General features: G+C 38.9%; 1 protein-coding gene across 9 annotated transcripts in view; it reads left to right on the forward strand.

Moving 5' to 3' along the window:
* The window catches only part of RBMS3 (RNA binding motif single stranded interacting protein 3), a 713,047-nt gene that overhangs the window by 632,368 nt on the left and 59,271 nt on the right, over positions 1-21,408 (forward strand). For all 9 annotated transcript variants that reach the window (XM_085051163.1, XM_085051162.1, XM_085051159.1 and 6 more), the window contains 3 exons: positions 1,189-1,235; positions 8,401-8,497; positions 11,053-11,103. In XM_085051163.1, coding sequence (XP_084907289.1) covers positions 1,189-1,235; positions 8,401-8,497; positions 11,053-11,103 — 195 coding nt within the window. The remainder of the gene's footprint in view (positions 1-1,188; positions 1,236-8,400; positions 8,498-11,052; positions 11,104-21,408) is intronic.

Here is a 21,408-nt window from a genome sequence, read left to right on the forward strand (position 1 = left end):
CTGTCCTTGAAAAAAGATGCTGCCTGTCTCAGGCAACAAGCATAGGATATGTGTGAGAAATGAGGAGGAGTACAGTGCCTTGGGGTGGGATGGTGCCATGGCATTTTTTCAGCTGACCCCACAGGGAGAGCATCACCTTGAGCCATAGGGTTCCCTCTGCTATGCTTCTGCACAAAGGACAACTTCTTCCCATCTCTTGGCAGTGTCTTACGCTGGAAAGCATTTCACAAAGGGAGGGATAAAAATCAATAAGGAAGGCAAAAAGTCAAAGCAAATGCAGTATGTGGGAGGAGAGATTGTCAGTTCCATGTCTTTAAGTAAAAGCTAGGGGAGAAAAAAGGTATTTCCTGTGTGACCCTGACTGCTATCTTGGAGCATAAGGTGGAGTGCTTAATTCTGTCTCCAGCCCTGCTCTCTCACTGCCTTTCTGTGGTACCTGTGGATATGTCTGCTGATGGTGGCAGCGATGACAGTTGTTAACTGGACAATGTTTTGACACTGCCAGGTCCTTTCATACAGGTCACGGTCTTCCTGGTGGTAAATGGCAGTTGAAAAGCTCTGTGTAACACATTAACAAATTCTTTTGCTGTCCAGACCTCTGAAGTATTTTAAAAGCCTTGTTTGAAAGCTCAAGCTTTTCTGCTTTTGAGCCTGTTTTTTGTTTCTTGTCTCATGGTAATGAAATAACTCTAAATGTGAGTTACACCCCAGGGAAACGGTAGACAGGGGTCATGCAGGGTGTGACCTTTGTAGGAAAGATGAGACTCCTTCCTGTGAAGCTCTCATGAAGTTGGCTTTGGAATATTTACCAACCACCCATCTCACAGGCAACAGCAGGACTTGGGCCTGTCTTGTTATAGTGAGTAATCAGCTGTAAAGGCATTGATCTCAGGAGAGTTATTAAATGATCCTGGTGCAGCAAAAACACCATTTGCCCTAAATGTTACAGAAAGATGACAACCAACAGACTGAACAGATCTGTTTCTCAGTGATCTCTCAGGCAGGGGTGGTACTCAATCTGTCCATGCTGCTTTGGGCCATCTGAGCTTCCCTTGAGAATTAGATTTCTATTTAAGTTGCATTCAGTTTTTATTCATATTGGCTTAGAATATGTTTCATGTCTTTTTTTTCATCTCTTTTCCTGCAGTAATAGTAAAAAATCTGTTTTTCTTCCCTAACTATGTGCAGGCTGGCATGGCTTTGACTTATGATCCAACAGCTGCTATACAGAATGGGTAAGGAATGCATGTTTTCTTATGTCTTTTTGAAAATTATTTTGAATGTCATCTTCTGTTTTCTCATTCTGTGGTGAAACTTTTTGAAAAGCAAATCCATTCAGTCATATTTTGTCTGAAGCCTATAATGCTATATTGTCAAGTTCTTCTTTTAGTTTTCCTTTTCTTTTTATGCCTTCTTGTTTGCAGTATCTGTTTGAATGGGAAGTTGTTTTTCCTAATAGTTTCCATCTCTATTTGACAAATGTTAGTAGATGTCTTTTTAATCTCTCTCTGTCATGAAGTGGAAACCAGTAAAATTTCCCTTTACTGACTTCACTTTTGTTAAAATAATCACTGAAGATTCTATCTTATTTTGGATAATAGAGCTATTACTTCATCTGGGGTTCTTTCTGCAAGCTGGCTGGCTTCCATGGCATTGTCTGAATAAAAATGCCAGATAGGGAGAAAGACTTAGATTAGTGTGTAAGCAGATGCGATTTAGGGGTAAAATTCTGAGCAACGCTCTTCTTTATTTCTCAGCTACCGTTTGCTGACACAAGACACTGCCGTTTTCCTCAAATTGAGCAGTGAAATTACATCATGATATTTTTTACCTGCATGATTACATTTCCAATTATTTCAAAAGCTGGAAAAATATATCCTTGAAATTTAGCTCTCTTTTCAGCTGGGTTAACAGTTTGAAGAGCGGCAGGAAGTTCAGCCCTGAACTCTTTGACAGTCACTCTTTGACCAGAGAGATGTATGATGAGATTATCAAATTCCATGCATACTCCCACCTGTGTTTTCCAGCTGAAAGGGAGAATATATTGATATAGATAGGAATGTGTTTATTTGTTAAGTATTTGTTAGGGCACTACTAGTTGGAGCATCTAGGAGAAAAACGCTAACATTCCCAGTAGTTTAAAAAGAAAACAATAGTCTATTTTGCCTGATTTTCCCTAACAAGAGGTAATTTTGTAGGACTTGTGATAGTCCTGTGTTATGGAGGAAGAGGCCAAACTCAGAATAGAGTTTGTTTTTAGTTGTGATTTCAGAATCCTCTGCTTCTGTTTCTCTGTTCTGACCTCAGAATGAATAATTCTTCTCTATTGTCATACTTTTCAGTTGGTAAAACATTATAGTCTATAATAAAAACATCACAATTTCATAATCCACTAGTGTTTCATGTGGACAGCTAGCTTTTTTTTCACATAAATTCCTGCATGGCAGCTGTGTGAATGTTTTGGAAACTGTAGTTTGAATGATCCTTTGAGAAAAATATAAATTTAATTCAAGAATATTTTTTTGAAGAGTTGAATCTTGTCTCAGAACCAAACATTATTCATATCAAAGAGTACCCATGGTGTTCAGGCTGCTCACATGGTTTGGTCACTCAGTTGTTTGAACATGCTGTCACTGATCATTGGGAAAAGAAATTGTACCCAATGGAGAATTTTAGCTCGGCAGTTCTTTAAACATTCTTTTATTTTTACAGCAAGAAATAAATTAAATTACAGTACCAGATATCTCTCTAAGAGTGACAGTTAATTACCACTTTGACATATGTCTTCTTTCTAGAGTGTCAAAATATTTTCAGTTTTATCAGGACTAAACCATCATTCAAAATACTCTTGTGGTGAAATCTTGATTGTGTGCAGCATCATGAGGATCACCAGGATCTTTTTGGTTCCACAGGATTTTTTTTTATCTCCCCAGGCGTTCACATTGTAGTCTCTAGATATCCTGTAGTTTTAAGTTTTCACTCTTTTTCATAAGCCTCTTTACTTGCAAGTACAGTAAAAGTCTAGCTTGTGAGTTTTATTTTGGTTGTCTGTGAGCACCTTGGTGCTTTGCTTGTGAAATGTGTAAATGTGATTTGTTGCTCGCTGACACAAGACACAGGCGTCGGTGTGTGGCCATGGTGAAAGAGACTTAGAGGCTCTTAAGCTCTATGAAATAACACAGGTTAACTCAGGAAAGGGGAACTTCCTCACGGGGAGGGCAGTGTGGAAGTGAGCACAAAGCTGATGCTATGCCCACACCCACACTGTGCTTCAAAGGGTGCAGAATATTTTGTCCAGAATGTGGGCCAAGCTGCTATGGTTTGCATGGAGCAATGTCATCCAAAGATCTGTAAAACAAAGGCCTTTTCCTTGTAGCATTCCTGTTCAGTCATCTGGCGTCACCAGTGTGGAACTCAGTGAACTGAGGCTGGGGATGGCAAATGTAAAGATATCAAGTCAAGGTGATGACTCCAAAGGGTTGTGAATTACCAATAAAATTTTAAAAGAAAGATTAACTGCACATGCTGACATTTACTAGAGTTCTTTATAGGGTTTTTAGATGCATTTGGATGCATCTAAGTTGCTAAGCCCACACAAGATTGTGTGGAGGATGGTAGCCTACTAGAGAAACATGTCTCTGCAGGTGTCATGGGGTGGTATTTAAAATTCACAGTTCCTTAAGTGGCATGGATTATGTTAGGTTTTGTGTTGAGCCATAACCAAACCTCAGGGAAGAATCTGGACTCTTGTTTCCAAATGAAAAGGTAGGTTCTCATTGTTCCTGGTGTTGTACTATCACTTTTATTACCATATAACTGCATATTTGCCTTGAAAATCTATAGCAGGAATAAAACAAAAGAGAGTGAGAGAGAGGCTTTTACTAAAAATGACTATGTCTTTTTCCCCACTAAGGAATAGACGATTTTCTTCTGAGTCTATTGCATTGTAAAGCTTGATTCTCCATTTCATTATATTGTTTTTAATGCCTATGTAGCTCTGTTTAAGCATCCAGTGGAGTTACATCAGCATAAAACTGGTATAATGGAGTGGAGGATCCAGCCCATAGTGTACCATAGCATTGCAGTATGAGGTACTGAAGATAGGGTAAGCACACACTTCAGTAGGTAAGCTCTTTTCACTTGGAAACCTCTCTGGGCCTTCTTTTTGTTTTATAATCAGCCTTTTCTGAATTGTGTTTACAAAGGTACTTAGGTTTTATTTTGGGGAGTAGTGTGCCTGTTGTAATATGCTATTGATTTTTCAATTTGTGACGTTAACATTGTTTTAGTACTTTTATGCACTCATACAAAGAACAGGATAGAGCTCTTGTACTTGCACTGTAAGACAGCTCATTTAAAATGTTCCTGAGGCTGGAGTCCTCCTGGCCATTTGAATAAGATTGCAATGTACTGTATCAGTTTAGTATCTGATATCTGGGGGACTATTCTGTGCGTTTGCTGGCCAATGGGCTCAATATTCAGATAGGTCTTTTCCAACTCAAACATCTGACTGTGTGCCTTGTTGCAACAGAAAATTGCTGCCTTGATAATGCTTGGTAATACACTTACATTATGTGAGCCCCAGGACACTATTTATGAATCTGACTTTTTCAGTACTGCCCGCAGGCATGAGGCATGAGCAAATGGTGTTTATTGCAGTGCAAATAGGATCTTGCTCTTGTGCTGATTCTGTCTGGAAGCTTGCACGTTCCCCAATAGAATGGGAACCATATGGATTTTTTTCCCCACTTTTTGGCAGAGAAATAGCGACCAGACACTGCAGATAATGCAGTCCCCAAATGCAAAGGGAGGGTTGGTGTAGCAGAGGAGTATGTGCTTTGTCTGTTAAGCAACAGAAACTGTTGTTAAAGCACTGCCTCTGTGTGCCTGATGATGTACTGGAAATATGCTTCTTTTTAATATCGTTTAAAAATGTGTACTTTTGAGCCCTTTATAAAGCCTTCTTCAGGAACTTCCAGGAGCATCTTTTTCCCTATTAGTGGTGAGTTTCCACTGTGCTTATGGAATCTAGGCATACTGAAAAAGTCTATTTTTAATACAAGGGCAGTGTCCATTTTTCCTTGCCCTTGCCACCTGCATGCTTGTGCCTCTAGCATTGCAATTGCAGCTGAGGAGCAGGTACACTTTCTTACAGCTGCAAAAAACTGCACAGAGCCATGTAAGGATGCAAACAGCATCTGCAGAAAATGCAGCTGAGCCTTTTGGAGAGCTCTCCTTAGAGCTCACAGGTCAACTGCCACAAAGGCTGCAGCTCCCAAAATGCCTAGTGCACAGTACTAGATGCACTGTGCATTTTAATGCCAGCAAACTTGGATACATAATTTAATATATCTAAAATGAGTCAAAGCCAATATAATTCATATCTCTTTCCACTCCTCTTTCGAATGTGGATATTCTGATGGCTGAGAGTCCTGTATTCCCTTGAATGAACCTACAGCATGCATCTTCCAGCTCATTTCACATCTCCCAAAGCCTAAAGAAGGCAAAGCCTAAGTCTGGATATAGCAAGGTCCTCAGCTGCAGATCTTGTTGGCGTGCTGTAGGGTTTGCACCAGAACAGGCCACTCTTGCATTTTTGTTCCCCCCATCTTTTATTAGATCCCCAGCATGTCACTTATGCCAGTTACATATTAGGATATTAGGCTATTTCTGTGTGAAGGGAATTTAGGGAGATGCCTTGGTGTCCCATGGGTGAGGGCATGTTGAGCCCTCTTTGTCAATGGGCGCTGCCCTGGCAGCAAACGACTCCAGCAGTGTGGCAGGTTGAGGATCCCATACCTGAGGGTAGCTCTGCCTGAGTCCATCCCCAGCAAGGACACCTCTATCCTCACCACAGCACCACAGCACTGTACTTCACATGTGGCAGAGATATCCACATCCTTTGTTATCAGACCATTTTGTCCACAGGTGGCACTGAGGAAAGAAGACAAGCCTTTTTCTCTTCATGTAAGAGATTTCTGGCTGGAAAATGTTTTCTCTACAGCCTGTCACAGTGACTGAGATTGTTATACTTGATTTATTACTATTATTATTATTAAAATAGAAATATATGGACTGGATTTTCATGCATTGTCATTTGCAGCATCAGAGTTTCTTCCTTTCTCTTCCTTGATGCCCTTGTGCACAAATTTTCCCAATTCAGCTGAGAGTCCTGGTAGTATGTTTTATTTGATGCTTATTTGAGAGCATTCCAAATGGCGACAGATAAATGGTATTGGCAGGGGTGTTGGAAGGACTGTATTTTCCACATTACCATAGCATATATTCTACAGGCTTATGTACTATTCAGATAACTGCATCTCTAAGCTGAAACTGAAATGGCAAGCTGTCTGTCAAGTTCTTGGCTTAGCACACATTTTCTGTAAATTTGTTAGTATTTGCTGGGATTTATTGGAGAGTTTATTCCAAAGAGTCAGCACTACTTCCAAATGGAATGTTGTTTCTTCCCTGTACTTGTCTTTGTCCAAGCGGTTCATATGTGGTTATGAGTATGAGCCCAGCATCAGTGCCAGGTTTGTGAACAGAATGAGAACAGCAAGAACAAAAATGTGTGGTTTTCTCAAAAGAGTTTTTGTTTTATATTATCTTTTAGTTTAAGAGATTTATATGTATTTCTATGCATTGCACATTTTACCCACAGACTAAATTTTGTCAGTCTGCCATTGACTATATTCATTTGCTGCACACAACATTTCTTAGTTGATCCACTTAGCAAAAGCATAGTCCAAGTGATTGCTATTTAACATTGATCTGGGAGAATACCCCTGTAAAAGGAGTTAGGTGATATGCATTGTGTTAGTGCTATAGATGAACCCGACTAGTGGGGTGAAAATCCTATCTCCCACAATGTTGTGTGAACTTAATATTTGGTATAAGCATGGGGATACAAACGCCTCTAAGTTCTTATAAAAGGATATATATAAAAAATTGGGCAAAGGCACAATTTTAAAATAGTCTCTGTGCAAGCATTGTGAGGGCAGATAAGTGGTCCTAAAATAGCATTATATTTCTATTAAACAAAAAATCACTTAGATGCCACCTGCTGCTTTTGGCATTTTAAAATCTGATTTGGAATAGAAAGAACAAATGATTGCTTCTCTGTCTCCCTCTCCCCTCCTAACTTTGAATGTTTCTGCCCAACGTTCAAAGAGAGCAGCCTGTTTTTCCAAGGCTATTGGTTGAAGTCAGTGGTTATTTGAGCCTGCATCCAGAATGAATGCATCCAGTCTGAACTAGACTGATTAATACTAAATCTGTGATGCCAGGGTGATCAGGAAATAGAGCACTTGTTTAAAACCAGTAATGATTTTTTTTTGTTGCATAGCTCTTGTGGAAACTACTGCTGATTGCCTCAGAGTAGGGAGGAAAAAAATTTAAAAAGAGAGGGAATGCAATCTACTTCACGGTGCAAAATCTTCTGTTGCTTATTGGTGCATCCTATTTGAGAAGGATCTACATGAGGTTTAAATCAGACAAAAGAACACTGCACATGAGTGTTTCTCTCTGAGTCCAAAACACCAGCATTTGGACAACTGTAAGACCACAAACATTATTTTGTAAAGCAATTTTATTGTTCTGGCTCACAGTTAAAGCTGAAAAAAGGGCAAATGCAAAAATCTTTACAAGCACACAGATATTAAGTACTAATACAATCCAGTAGTAGTGATATTTTCCAAGTGATAATTTTATCAATAATCATTAACCCACAGGGAAGGAGAAAGAATATAACATTTATTACCATCAAGCAAAAGATAGTGCAGCTTCTGTTCATAACACGCAACAGTGGAAATAAAACCAACTGAATCTGAGATTTTCAGTGCTGCCTGGGGCATTTAGCCTCATAATTCTGATACATTTCACTAGAAAAAGGGGGTTTTGCTCTCTGTGAGGAATACAAAAATTTCAGCCAGAGTTTGTGTAGCCACCTCTTAATAAAATAATTCAGGCATGTGTATTGAATGTGTTATTCTCAGCATTGAAGCACCAGGATATGAAAAGAAAACAGTGCCCTGTGTAAAAATGAAATCGGTAATGTTGTCTTCGATACCGCATAAGAAATTTCCTTTCACTAGCTAGCACTCTGGAAAATCAGCTGTCTTTGCATTTCAGATAATTGCTTCTTGTATTGTGAAGTTCTATATTTGTGCTAGTTGAAGTGAAAAAAAAATATGCTTTGTGTAAATATTCCTCCTCCTTTCCATTTTCAAGATCTGCTCAATGGAGTCATCACATCTTTTTTATTGTGGTTTTGGAAATAGATGGACATAATTACCTGTGTAGACTCTTTTTGTCTTTGTCCAGGAGGCAGTGAATTATTTAGTCAGAGCCTAAGTAGTCAAAAGGTTCAAAAAAAATCTCGCTTTTGTTCTTTGTTTGCAGATTTTATTCCTCACCGTACAGTATTCCAACAAACCGCATGATTCCACAGACATCAATCACGCCATTCATTGCTGCTTCCCCTGTCTCTACATATCAGGTACGTCAGATATGCTCTTGTCTACTGTCTTTCCCAGTTAATTACGTTTTGGATGTGGATGAAGGCAGAGCGTATACCACAGAAATTGTATGAGTGCTTGCACTCTTGAGTCACACTTAAAACAAGGGGCTCTCTAGTAATATTCAGGTATCACTGGGTAGAGTTTTAAGTGTTTCCTGCATTTTCAACGGCAGTAATGAAAGCCACCGTAATTCTTAATTTCAATCAGCTTCTCTGACAAAAAACATTTTGCCTAATTTCCAGGTGACAGCACCAGAAGCTTGTCATTCTTACTGAACTATTTCCTCATGTTGGCTCCCCTTCATTAGCCAAATGTTTTTTTAAAGTGTTTTTAAAAAAGATTTGTGTTGACTGCATTCTACTTTGACCTTTTGACCTCAACGGTATTTTTTCCAGTAACTGCATCCTTTAAAAGTGCTCATTTTTATCCAATAATCCCTGACAAAGCAAATTACTTGAGGATAAGTGTCCTCATATCCGTCTTTAGTCTGCTACGTGCCATGTTGTTCAGAATTTATCTTTTCAGCATATCCTTCTCAGATCTCCACTGGGAAATTATTGTCTTGTTTTGGCTTTCTGAGATGGAAGTCAAAACTAGATTGTATATTTTTATTATTAGCCATTCTCTGGGAGCATATCACTTTGCAGAAGCTGGTCATTGGCTATTCCTTTTCCAATTTTAGTTATTTCTGTCCTGTGCTGTTAGTGCTTTTCCAACCCTGAGTCTTACCTGAAAGATACCCAAACTTGCAGAGCTGCATGGTGGGTTAATGTTCATGTTAGGGTTGGTTTTTTGGGGGTGGGGGTGTTGCAGATGGTGTGGTACTGCTTACAGGTAATTGGGGGGGGTTACTGTGCTTTAAATTTGATCTTCAAAGATAAATGATTCTTGTAATTCTCTTTGACTTTTGTTATTTTATTTTAGATGGCTATGTAGTACTTGCCAAACAAAAGTTGTTTGGATGAGGTAAATTCAGTAAATTTCAGTAATGGCAGCACCAAAAAAGAGTCAATGCCAGAGATACACAAGTGCTGCTCACACACAATTTTCTCTGTAGCAAAGCTGGCTTAAGAGCCATACTATTTTCCTCTTATTCAGGCCACTGAGTTCAGGCCACCCAGCCACTTCCATCACTGCTTCACAGTTCACAGTTGCTCCCTTTCTGGTTTGAACCATTGCATCAGTTTGTGGTTTCATGCGTTTGCGCCAAAATCATTCTTTTTTTTTTTTTTTTTTTTTTTAACCCGTATCATTTTCCTTGGGTAGTTTGCAGTGTAAGCCCAAAAAACATTTGCCCTGGCATGGTGAAGGAAATGCAGCAGTGCAAGAGTGAGAGCAATGAGCAGCAGCAAACTGTGGCAGCTCTACTGTGTTTCAGCTCATGGAAATTCACAACAGAAGATGTTGTAGTAGAGGTGTGCTTGCACGTGGGTGTGCTGGTTTTTGTTCTAAAGATGTTTTGCTGAACTTGCTAAAAAAGAATAGACTTTGATAAACGTATACAGATGTTGAAGCACACAGTTATACAATTAATTTTCAACACTTTCTTCATGAACAAAATCACAGGGCATTTGGACAAGTGGGACCTTGTAGCTTTCTCCTTGTTATCCCTGGTCATGCTCAGTCTGAGGTGCCACATACAGCAAGTGGGGTACCCTCTAATGACTGTAGCACAGCTGCACTTTTTGTGTACTTGTGTGTTGTGGTGCCCAGACTGATGCAAAAGGAAACAAAAATGTGCAATACTTCTTCTGAGTCTGATAACATGTGGGCCGTTCACACATAGCACGAGAGGGAGTTATGGCCCAGAGGCACCACCACAAACATGCAAACATCCGTAATGTGTTAAATTCTTAGTAAAATTGTTATGTCCTTGAAATATGTTACATGTCAGTCATAAGGCAGAACAACAAAGACTTTGGTGATGCCTATGGAGTTCTGGTGGGAACAGACCCCAGGATGCTCAAGCTAAGAATGATCCTGGAGGGGCAGAGTCTTCTTAAGCCAGCTTTGCCATGAAAGCTTTCAATTACAATAAGTTTCAGAAACTCGGAATTGGATCTGCAGTTCTTACTGAAAACAGAATAAGTCATTCTGGGATCTCTGAAAGTGTCATACCTTTAAGAGTTCATACAGATACTTTTGAAAATAAACTTTGAACATTTTATGTCTCCTGCACTGTCGGTTGGATGACATGTTCATGATTACATTGATGGATGAAAGCAAACAATGCAAATGAAGAAACAGGACAACGTGGAATATTGAAGACTGCTTTATGAGATAAAATGTTGTGATTCATAGAAGTGGTGCAATCACTCAGACTTCTGACTTTGGTGGAAAACATAATCAAATGAAATTTGCAAGCTTTTTCCTTTGTCAATAACTTTATGAAGCTTAAATTAATTTTGTGTTGAGTTATGAGACTGAAGTCTTTTGTCAAAATTAGCGCCTTAGTTATAATAGTGAGAATGTTTTCAAGTAAATCTTTAGGTTTTAAACTTTTCTATGCTAATTAAAAGTATTTGATGTGCAGGTCCAGAGTACTTCATGGATGCCTCATCCGCCATATGTTATGCAACCAACAGTAAGTGGATACTTGGTTATATCTGGCTAAAAGTGCTTACATTGTAGCCTTGCTCTGCTTGTCCAGCCACATTAAAGTCCTGGGTCTTGTAGCAACAGCCAGCTGCTCCCTGTGACAAGAGCCCTCTGCTGTAACGTTCTGTTTCTTTAAGGAGCACATTTGATTTCATGGAAAGGGGAGGATGGGTTATGTGTGATCTAATTGCACTGATTGTAAGAGTGTAACAAGTTCTGAAGTGTTACTTCTGAAGCTCTGCTTCAAGATAACTGCATTTCTGCATACTTTGAATTGCCAGGATCCACACGTTACCATTCCCTGATGTGCTTATCCATCAAAAAAGTCCTCTGTCATTTTATATAAAGGATCCTCAGTGCATTTCAACATACTGGAAAAGGGTGAAGCACAACTGTCTTGGAGAGTCTCTACAAAATCTGAATCTTCTTTATGATTTGACCGGTCAACCTGTTTGGTGGTTTTTTTTTCCCCTGAGTAAATTTTCATCTTTATCGATTTATAACTACTTAAAGCTGCATTAGTTTCTAACCATCATTCATTAGAAGTAGTGCAGCTGAGTTTTTGTTTACCACACAGAAGAGTTTTTATGCACTTTGCCTAAATACTAGCAATATACCAGAAGAAAACACCATACTGAATTCCACTATATACAGATCACAAAGGTAGATCCATTTCTGCCTTTGATGAGTTTCTCAGGTGTGGATCCACTTAACAGTGTCATTAACCAAAGTTTAAATGTATACCCCAGATAATCATCAATACATTGGCTTATACAAGAAGAGTAAAATGAAAATGAAGGTCTGTGGCTTAGGATTGTTTGTCATTCACATTTTTGTGCAAATATTTTGACTTCACAGTAGAGTAACTTTTGGTGAGAGTTAGCTGTACAGCAACATGGATGTAATTACACTACATATCCATTTAGTAGCACAGGACTCTCATCCCAATTTGAAGCCCCCTTCCACACCCCTCAGCTCTTTGGAGGCAAGTTCTTCAGTTTTCTCTCATGGGGCAGCAACCATAGTGTGGTACTGACTGTCTCCTGGGCACCCAGTTCCTACTGCTGCGGTGCTGCACCTCTCTGCACACCCTGGGGGAACTTTCCATCTCAGTGGAGTGAAGCTGTTGCTGTCTTCCTTGTAGGGAGGTGAAAGACATTGAGCAAATTCACAGTTAACATCAGTCCTGTATTCTAATATTTGGATTTAATAGCAGACCACAAGAAATCTTAGATGTGTCTATATGATGAGCTACCAGACTTATGGAAGCCAAAGAATCTCCAATCCTTGCAGAAAGACTCCCTTTCTGAAAGAAAACCTAAGCACTTCACCAATCCCAGATTTTGTGTGCATGTATGTTTGAGTTTTATTTGACTATATTCAGCTAAATATTTTTCTGCAGTACTAGAAGAGATATTTTAAGGTGATAATTGAATGTATTTACCCCTTGCTAAGGACATGAAGACAAAACTGTCTTTTATAGTGAGCGGCACCCTCAATATGCTGAGGTAAAATTGTGTTCATTGTCAACCAGAGAATCCTATCAAAAAAAGGAACTGTGGTTCTCGGTGGAAAAGCAGAGGGACAGTGGATAAGTGTTGTACCAATTCTATTCCAGTGTCATTGCTGTTGAGGGTTTACTTCCATGTGTTTCCTGTAGCAATCCTAGTCTCTTCACTGAAAGATTTTTCCCATATGTTTCCAAAGATTGTGTTCTTAAGTAAGGGGACATGAAGCATTTAGTACCAAAGAGCTATAAAAGCAAAAAGTGGAACTACCATTCCCCAGGTTTCATTCAGATGTGAGTCCTTTATTAGAAATGTTTGAAAATTTGTCAGAGTATTATCACACAGAGAATTCAGGAGACTTCAGAATTGATGGTGTGTTTTGAAAAAAAATAAAGGATCTGTGTCTGTTTTAAGATTCTGTAGTTTCATGCCTAGCTATAAATTCTATTCTAGGCACCTCCATAGCTTAAAAAAAAAAAAAAAAGATTACAATAAAGTTGGCAGAATTGAGGATGTGAGTTTTGCTAACCCTGTGAGCTGATGAAACTGGGAACTTTCTAATTTGGCTATCCTTTTGTTTCTTCTTATAAGCTAGTTTTCCATGTTATTATCTAAATTGCCACCACTTCATAATATTTTATGAGATGATTGATTGTGGCATGTGATGTCCCCCTGGAAACCACTGCAGATAAATATTACATTCCCCTTGCCCCGGGAAGGAGAACATTTTGTTAAGCCTCTGTTATTCTTTGTGAGTAGAGATGAACTCATACAGAAAGCACAGTTTGAATTGCTCAAACGGTGGTGGTTAATTCTTTGTTTTGATTATAAGTATCCATTGAATCATGTTACTGGATGATTAGCTTTTCATTTCTGACAGAAAGTCCTACTTGATATTTATGTGTAATTTCACATCACGTAGTGTCCCTCATAACAAAAAGATAGGCAGAACCATGGTGTAGAGGAGACAAAGGAGGTTTTTCACTCAGCGTGCTGTGCACAGACAGGGCAGTGTTCTCCCAGACTAACAAGCTTGCCGACAGGAGGGAAGAGCTGTGCTGCACAGCACTACCATCCTGTGTCTGCCTGTCCCTCCTCTGGCTGCCCAGCTCATTTCCCTTCCCACTGCCTCCCCGTGCAGCAAATACAAAGCTCTTTCTTCAGTGATATCTCCTGCAGCAGGCTGGCCTGCCAGACATTTTGCTCCTTTATTTCCCTTTGTGTATCGATTTCAGCCACATTTCCCTGATTGTGTGTGTGTGTGCATTCTGTATCCATTTACTTGGTGGATTAAATAGCCAACTATAGTAAAAGATTGTATCTCCGATTCCTTCTGTAGCTTTTTAACTACAACCATATAAACCTCTGACCCTAACAAACTAAAATTACATATATTTTAATTGGAAAATATTTGTGTATATTGCTTTCCATTCTCAGCCTTGTTTGTCTCCTTACTTTTGCGATACCCTTAAAAACCAAAATTATATTTTCTAAGAATAATAATCAGAACATTTTTGTCCTAAAAGGAGAAAGTCAGATGAGCAGTCAAGGACTCTGTAGGTATGGAACTGATATTGTAGGGTGATGCCAATAACAACTGCATATACAGTTTTTAAAAGGGTTTTATTTTTTGTTATCAGTGAGTTTTGTTGGTCTTACACTAAGAGCCATGGAAAAATAATATCAAATAGGTTGAGGTAGCCTTGCTATTTTTGAATAAATAGTATAAAAATAAACTTCTGCTGGCATAGTAGGGTCACACATGAAAACTTCTCACATCTTTATACTTGCACAACCTTCAGGGTTTTGGAAAACAGGATGTCTGATTCATGTGGACACTTCTGAAAAATTTACCTGGAGTTTCATGTGTGACTCAGACACTTTTGAGAAATGCACCCTTTGTAAATTGAACCTTCACCACTTTTTCCATTATTGACTGTGCTGTGTCCCAGTAGGAATACCTAAAATTTGGCAGTTTTGTTGCTTTGCTGTGTGCCCTGGTCACTCTCCATAGTTTTAATGGAAGACAAGCTCCAAAAGAGTTACAGCAGTGTGAGTATGGATTAAAATTGGAAAAACATTTAATGCACTGATGGCAGTCTAGGCTCAGTTTAGTTAACTACGTCTTTCAAAGCACAGTGCTTACTCTTCTGTGTTTGAAACAAGTCTTGCATTTAATTATGGCCTCAGGATAAGGATAAATGGATAGTGATGACAGAATCAAAACATAAATGGGATAAGGGGGATTTATATCGTTTGCCATATTATTGTGTTTTTCCTGTAGTCCCTGAAGGCTGTTTAAAAGTTCAGAGGATACTTTGAAAAACATGTTTACATATCAATTCACTTGTCGACAGTCTCATTTTTACTGATGAGGACATTTGTTCAAAACATTTAGATTCAAATCTTTATCACAAAAAATACACATACTCTTCCTCTTTAAAGGCAATTTTTTTTTTAGTAAACCAAGAGAAATGCGCTACCCTGATACTCAGTGTACACACTGGTTTTACACTTACCCTCTTTTATTTACAACTAAAACTGTGTGACCATAAGTAATCACTGGTTAGGCACAGATAGGTGTTCTTGTCAGTCTGGAATAGTTTCTGCATAATAGGTGGAGAAGGAGTATGCCAGTGGCAGCAGGAAGGGTGCAAGCAGAGCAACATATAGAAAAATCTACCATTGATAATGATAAAGTATGTTGGGAAGAACTTCTGGAAGTTTCTCAAGCCCTTACAGCCCTTCTAGGAAGGTCAATGTCTTAACAAACACCCTTATTATTTTTCTTCTGTCATCCTTCCTGTGGCCCATGGCTGAATGTAATCTGTGTGTCTTTAAAAGCATCAACAAAAACATGTCCTATTTCATAAGCAGTGTAAAACCCCTACTCTGGTGAGAAGCAAGGCTGAGTAAGGACTCCAAATTCTTGCCTTTTGATTGTTGTGCATGAATGTAGCATAAAAGGTACAAATTCTTCAACTCAAGTGGATCAGTTTTCATCTTCTCACTAGCAACTCTGCTGCTTTGGATAATACCCAAAATACCACAGCAGTTTCAGTGTTTTGATTCCTACGCTCTGGAACAACGAAGTTCCTTGTGCTCCAATCCACGTCCCTCTCCCAAGATGGTTTTCTCTACCTCACGTTTATTGCTCTACCTTTCTAGTAAACAGAGCCAGGAGTCTATCTTGAGTTTGCCTGTTTGAGTGTAAGAAAACAAAGTATGTCCTCTGCAGACAGTTGAGTCCTGCCTCCAAGTGAAATGTGAGAATTCAGCTAGCTGGTATGAAAAGTAAACAGGAAATAATCCTTAGAAATTGGAATCTCCAGCAAGTCTTTCAACTTTTAGCTTTGTATTTTTAAGAGATCCTTTGAACATGAACTTACTTGAACTCTTAAGGCTAAAGTGTTTAGAGGTTGAAATAACTAACCAAATACCAATGACAAAGTTCTGCTGAGCAATTTTAATTCCAGTGTTTCCCGAGGCAGAAAATCAAGGACTGCCAATCCTATAACTCTGATAATCAAGACAGTAATTGGCAATGTTCCTTTGGGGCAGGCAGGCTCACATGAGGTCATTTCTGCCTCCCTCTCACCCAGCACCCACTGTATACAGATGCTGTCTCAGTGCTACCTAAACAGGTTTTTCAGATGAAGGTGAGCATGTGCTTGCTGACCTTTCTTAGTGCCAGGTGGTGTTGTGCTGGGGAGAGTACCCAGGACAGAAAGCCAGTGCCCGAGCTCAACCAACTTACCCCTCTAAAAGAAAACAGGTGTAAGTGATATGGCCAAGTTACATCTCCTGCTCAAGTGTAGTGGTTTTTAAGTCTGATTATACAATGCTCCTGGAATCATATCAAAGTATTGCTCCAGTCCTTTGTTCTGCTGTTGTAGAAATTAATATGAATGCCAGAAAAAGATAGATTTAAGTTAGATTTCCAATATTTTTTGACATTCTGTTAGAGCCCCCTAGTGAAACTGAGCATTTTTTGTGATGGCAGCAAGACACCACATATGGATTCACTTAAAAAACATGGACAGGAGAACCACAAATGTTTCCAGTAGACAAGCCCTTGCATTTGAGGAACTTTTGCTGTGCTTTTTTATCCTAAAAAGACTTCAGAGCTCTAGTAAAATTTTCATTTCTTTCAAATATTCTACAGATAGCATGAACACTAAATGGATAAACTGTCAGTTTGTTTAAAGACATTTACATTAGTGGAAAAAACTGTGTTTCATATAAATCTATAAACATACACGAAAAAGATATTTAGAAAAGAAGGCATCTGACACTAAATTTGAAAGGTTCCCCAGAGTTTTTTTAAGCCAGGAAATTCTGGTTGAGGTTATGGAATATTGATTTCTTTTTAACAGAAAAGATGCAACCTTACCCATCAACCTTTATTGTCAAGAAAACCTTAACACAACAGCTGTTTAAAAGCAGTTTTATCAAAGGGGACTATTTTTTAAAAAGACAGTTATTAATCAATGGCCATTAGAGTACCTTCTGTGGAAGAATGTAGAGCATTTTTAAAAAAATCAATCTCTAATTTTGTACAAAGCTTACATTCTGCTTTCATTTTTCCAACTCCATGTACATCAACTAGGAGTATCAGCAATACTTTATTTATTTCATATTAATATATGTAACATCTTTGTTTTCATGTAGATTTGCATTTACATCAATGTTGGAAAACGCAGTTTTCCAGCAAAACTCATGCTAACTGAGCAGGCCTGAGCAAAGCTTCAGTATGGTCAGGCCTCAGTAAAATTCCAACAAGCTACAGTGGTTTGTTTGCCTGAGAATGTTCTGTGGGAAGAATGCCATGAGAAAGATTAGGAGTCAGAAGTGTTATGAGAAAAGAATAAGGGAGTTAGCAGGAGGATCCCTGAATGTGTGAGAACAGCTGCAGGTGTGTGTGTGTATCTATGAATAGAAACTTCTGTAACAGTATATAAGTTTCTCGTTTGATGAAATAAAATGGAGCTTACTTTATATCTCATATTGAGACTGCCGTGAGTTCCCTCTCGTCGTTTCTCTTTACATCAAGTTTTAGATTTACGCAAAGTAAAAATCCAGAACACAGATCTGTAAGATTCATATGTTGTGTTTGCCTTTTTGAGCAAAAATTCCTCATCTGTGGAGCACTGGTCAAGTTAGTTATTTTCACGGTGGTAGATTAATAAGTAGGCAGAAGGTGATAGGATCAGGAGAGAGTGGTGGACTGTGTAAACACATGCTATTTGTTATAAGCCACGAGTTAGATTAATCAGAGTGCAGAAATTGATGGGCTCAGCAGAGTGCTGAATTTAGCTCACCATCAGGTGTTTTGCCCTGTGTATTGCATTCTGGTTATGCATGCCCACGTGTGCTGTGAACAGGCATGTGACATGTGTATTACAGTCCTCTCAAATTTACCCTCCATCATGAACCATTCCCGTATTTAGTGCCCAGCAATGTTTGTTGCCTTGCAGTTGATGCTGAAGTTACCTGCCTTCCTCAGAGAGTGCTCTGCTCTGCTGCCTTACAGCAAATCAGACAATGTGCATGTCATAAGCAGCACCTCAGACTGCTTGTAACAAAGGTGGTCATGTAGTGCAGTTGCCAAACGTGGAAGTTCTGTGATGGTGGAAGGGAAAGGTAACAATTCTCATCTGCCACAGACACCAAAGAGCTTTGAATGCGCTCTGTGGTCTGAGAGCACAGAGGTTTCACACTGGTTGGTGACAAGGCTGGGAATGATCTCTGGGTGCCTTTCCCGTGATGGAGATGTGGTTCTCATTTCCATAGCGCAGTTAAGAATACAAGGTGTTACCAGAGGACAGTTCTCCAGCAGAAAGGGACACGGATCTGCTTTCTGCCTCCCAAACCCCATCCCTGCACTGCAAGAAATCAGCATTTCCGTTACAGAAGAAGCATTGGGCAGCTTTGGAGAAGGAAACAGGTTCTGCCGTTCTGCAAATCCAGAAGAGGATTCTTGAAGAAAACCTGTGATTTACAGCTAGAGTAATACCAGGGCAGCACTATAACTGTGATAACTCCAAAACAGGACTTAAAAAGACTGGCACAACCTGTCGAAGTTGTAAAGGTGAATTCCTGTTTCTGGAGGATAAAGTCAAGTTTTAGGCCATTGACAAGATGTCCTTTTATAAGCAATTGAGTATGAAGAGAATTATGTATGAATCAAAGTATAATCTTAAAGATTAATTCATTTATTATTATTTAAAATACTATATTTATTTGGGGGTTTGTCCCAGAGGCTTCAACTGGTTTTGAAGGAAAATTCCAAATGGAAATCATGAGTACTTGTTCAGCTATAAATGTACTTTATAGCTGTATTTATCGTTGCTGCAGCTCCTTTTTGACCTGAGCCTGCCTTTCCTCACACTGGCTTCAAAGAATACACGTAGGCTTAGAGCACTTAGTGACATTTTTTCATATGCCATTGATCAGCTTTCTGACCTTGGAGAAAACATCTTTCTCTCAGGCACAGCTTCAGATTTGTCTTTTTTAAAATCCAAATCTATTTAGATTATAAAACTACCATACTGCTAAATAAGTTTTAATAGGAGTTTGTGAAAAGTCTGGTGGAACAAGAGCCTGTCTTGACTGATGCCTCTAAACACATCCTCACAGTGATAATACTAGGGTTTTCATGTTAATTATTAAAATAAACCTGTCCCAGCTACAAAATGAAATATTTGATCTGATTTTTACCAGTGTAAATCAAGAGTTAACTTCACTTGGGAAAGTTGAATATCATGGGTGTGAAACAGTGAGAATTAGAAGAAAATCACGCCTGCAGCAATAAGCTGATGAAGGAGACTCTGGCACCTTCCTAATCCTTAGAAAAAAAGCACTTCCATAAAATGCCATTATGTTACGCCAAGTGTATTCAAGGACCAATTGACATGAATAGAGGAAACTAGCTAATCTATATATTGCTGATGATTGCATCATGATTTATCTAGTGCAGGAGTTGTGTAAAAAATTATAATATACTCTAAGGACTTAGTGACCAGTTTATAAGATTCAAAATTCCTGTATCCAGGAGCCATACAGAATCGCAGAATATTCTGGGTTGGAAGAGACTCACGAGGATAATTGAGTCCAACTCTTTAGTGAACAGCCCATACAGGATCAAAACCACAACCTTAGCATTATTAACACCATGCTCTAACCAGCTGAGCTAATCTCAGTGGCATGCTACATAATCACTTGCAAAACCTGATTAAATAGTTTGATTTTATGCCTCTTGATAATCCTATCAGGAGGTTTGTTCCAAAACACCTTTGCTCTGAGGCTTAGCAGAGTGTTTTTTATTTCCAACCTAAAGGTACTCCAATTCATTTTGCCTCCATCTGTTCTTGGTCAAACATTCTTCCTATCTTCAGTAACTGTTGTCCCTTCTCAATGTTCACCATCAATTTATAGACAAAAATTTTACCTGCATTTTCATTTTTAGGCTAACTATGTTAACATCGCTGTGTTTGCAGTAACCTAAGGATTTTGTACCTCTGGCTGCAACAATGACCCTTCTTTGGATCTATTCCACTTTGAATTCATTTTTCTGGGGCAGCCAATGCTCACAGGATTCCAACCCTTTGTGCAAACAGCATTAATACTTCCTTCTCTTCTCTGGAACGCCTTTGCTGCATTGTAAAATGACATCTTTTTTCCCTCGTGCTCATGACTGGTAATGCAGTCATCCTGAAATTCACTGATATCTCTAGGTTTTCTACTTTTTCCAGATTTCCAGCAGATGCTCCTATGTGATAAAGGAAACCACATGTTAGCCTAATTGTCTTCATGAATTTGTGCCTTGCTATGTTTAATCCAGCCCTTCCTGTGTGGTAGTCTAATTTGCCATTTTACTAAATGTGCCTTACAACTTTTCAATTTACCCAAATCTTATTATACAAAAGCATTATTAAAAACATTGGATGAGAACAATCCTGATGGAGATTTTAGTGACCCTCCCACTGAAGTAGTTTAGCTTGTCTTTTAGCACAACCTATTATCATTTCCACTTTATTTAATCCTTTATCAGCCCCAAAGTTTAGTAATTTCTGGCTGTAGCACTATCTGAAATACTTTATTGACCTTCAGAGAGTTTAGATCTGCTGTATGTCCTTTGTTGAGAAAATAGGTCATTTTATTTAAAAAAATGAGGTTAGCTAGCTCTGTCTTTGATTTATCTATGTTCCATCTTCATTAATATCCTTTAGTCCTGGCCACTGGACCTGTGCTTATATGTTCCATGTCTGCAACAGAGATGATCCAGTCCTGGTTCCTCATTTCACCTTGAGTTCAGTGACTTCTCTGGGTTTTTTGTTTCCTTTGTATTCATTTTTCTGCCCAAACACTCATTTTCTGAGTGCTGCCTCGGCTGTCTGGTGGCTCGTGTAGGAAATTGAGACAGTGTCCTTCTTCTGCTGGGGCTATTTCTGAAGTACCTTTATTGTGTCCGCCATCCTCCCTGCATGGGGAGCCAAGCTCGGGGTTCTCTCCTTGTGTTTTATTTTTATATAAGAAACCTTTTGCTAGGTGTTTGAATATCATTTGCAAAGTCTCAGATAGATTTATAGCAAATCTTATTTCTGGCCTCCATATGTAGCATTTTTTTGTCTTTTTTTTTCTCCCTTCTATGTTCATTCCTGATATACTTATTGAGGTGTCTGAGTAAGTGGCTGATTAATTAACACCTTCTCAACTGTAACTGCTGAGGCATCTTAATAACATAATTATTTTAAAATTACTTTTTCAGAGACAGTGCTAAC

Source organism: Lichenostomus cassidix, chromosome 2 (genome assembly GCF_008360975.1).
Source record: "Lichenostomus cassidix isolate B80296 chromosome 2, HeHo_3.0, whole genome shotgun sequence".
Taxonomy (NCBI): domain Eukaryota; kingdom Metazoa; phylum Chordata; class Aves; order Passeriformes; family Meliphagidae; genus Lichenostomus; species Lichenostomus cassidix.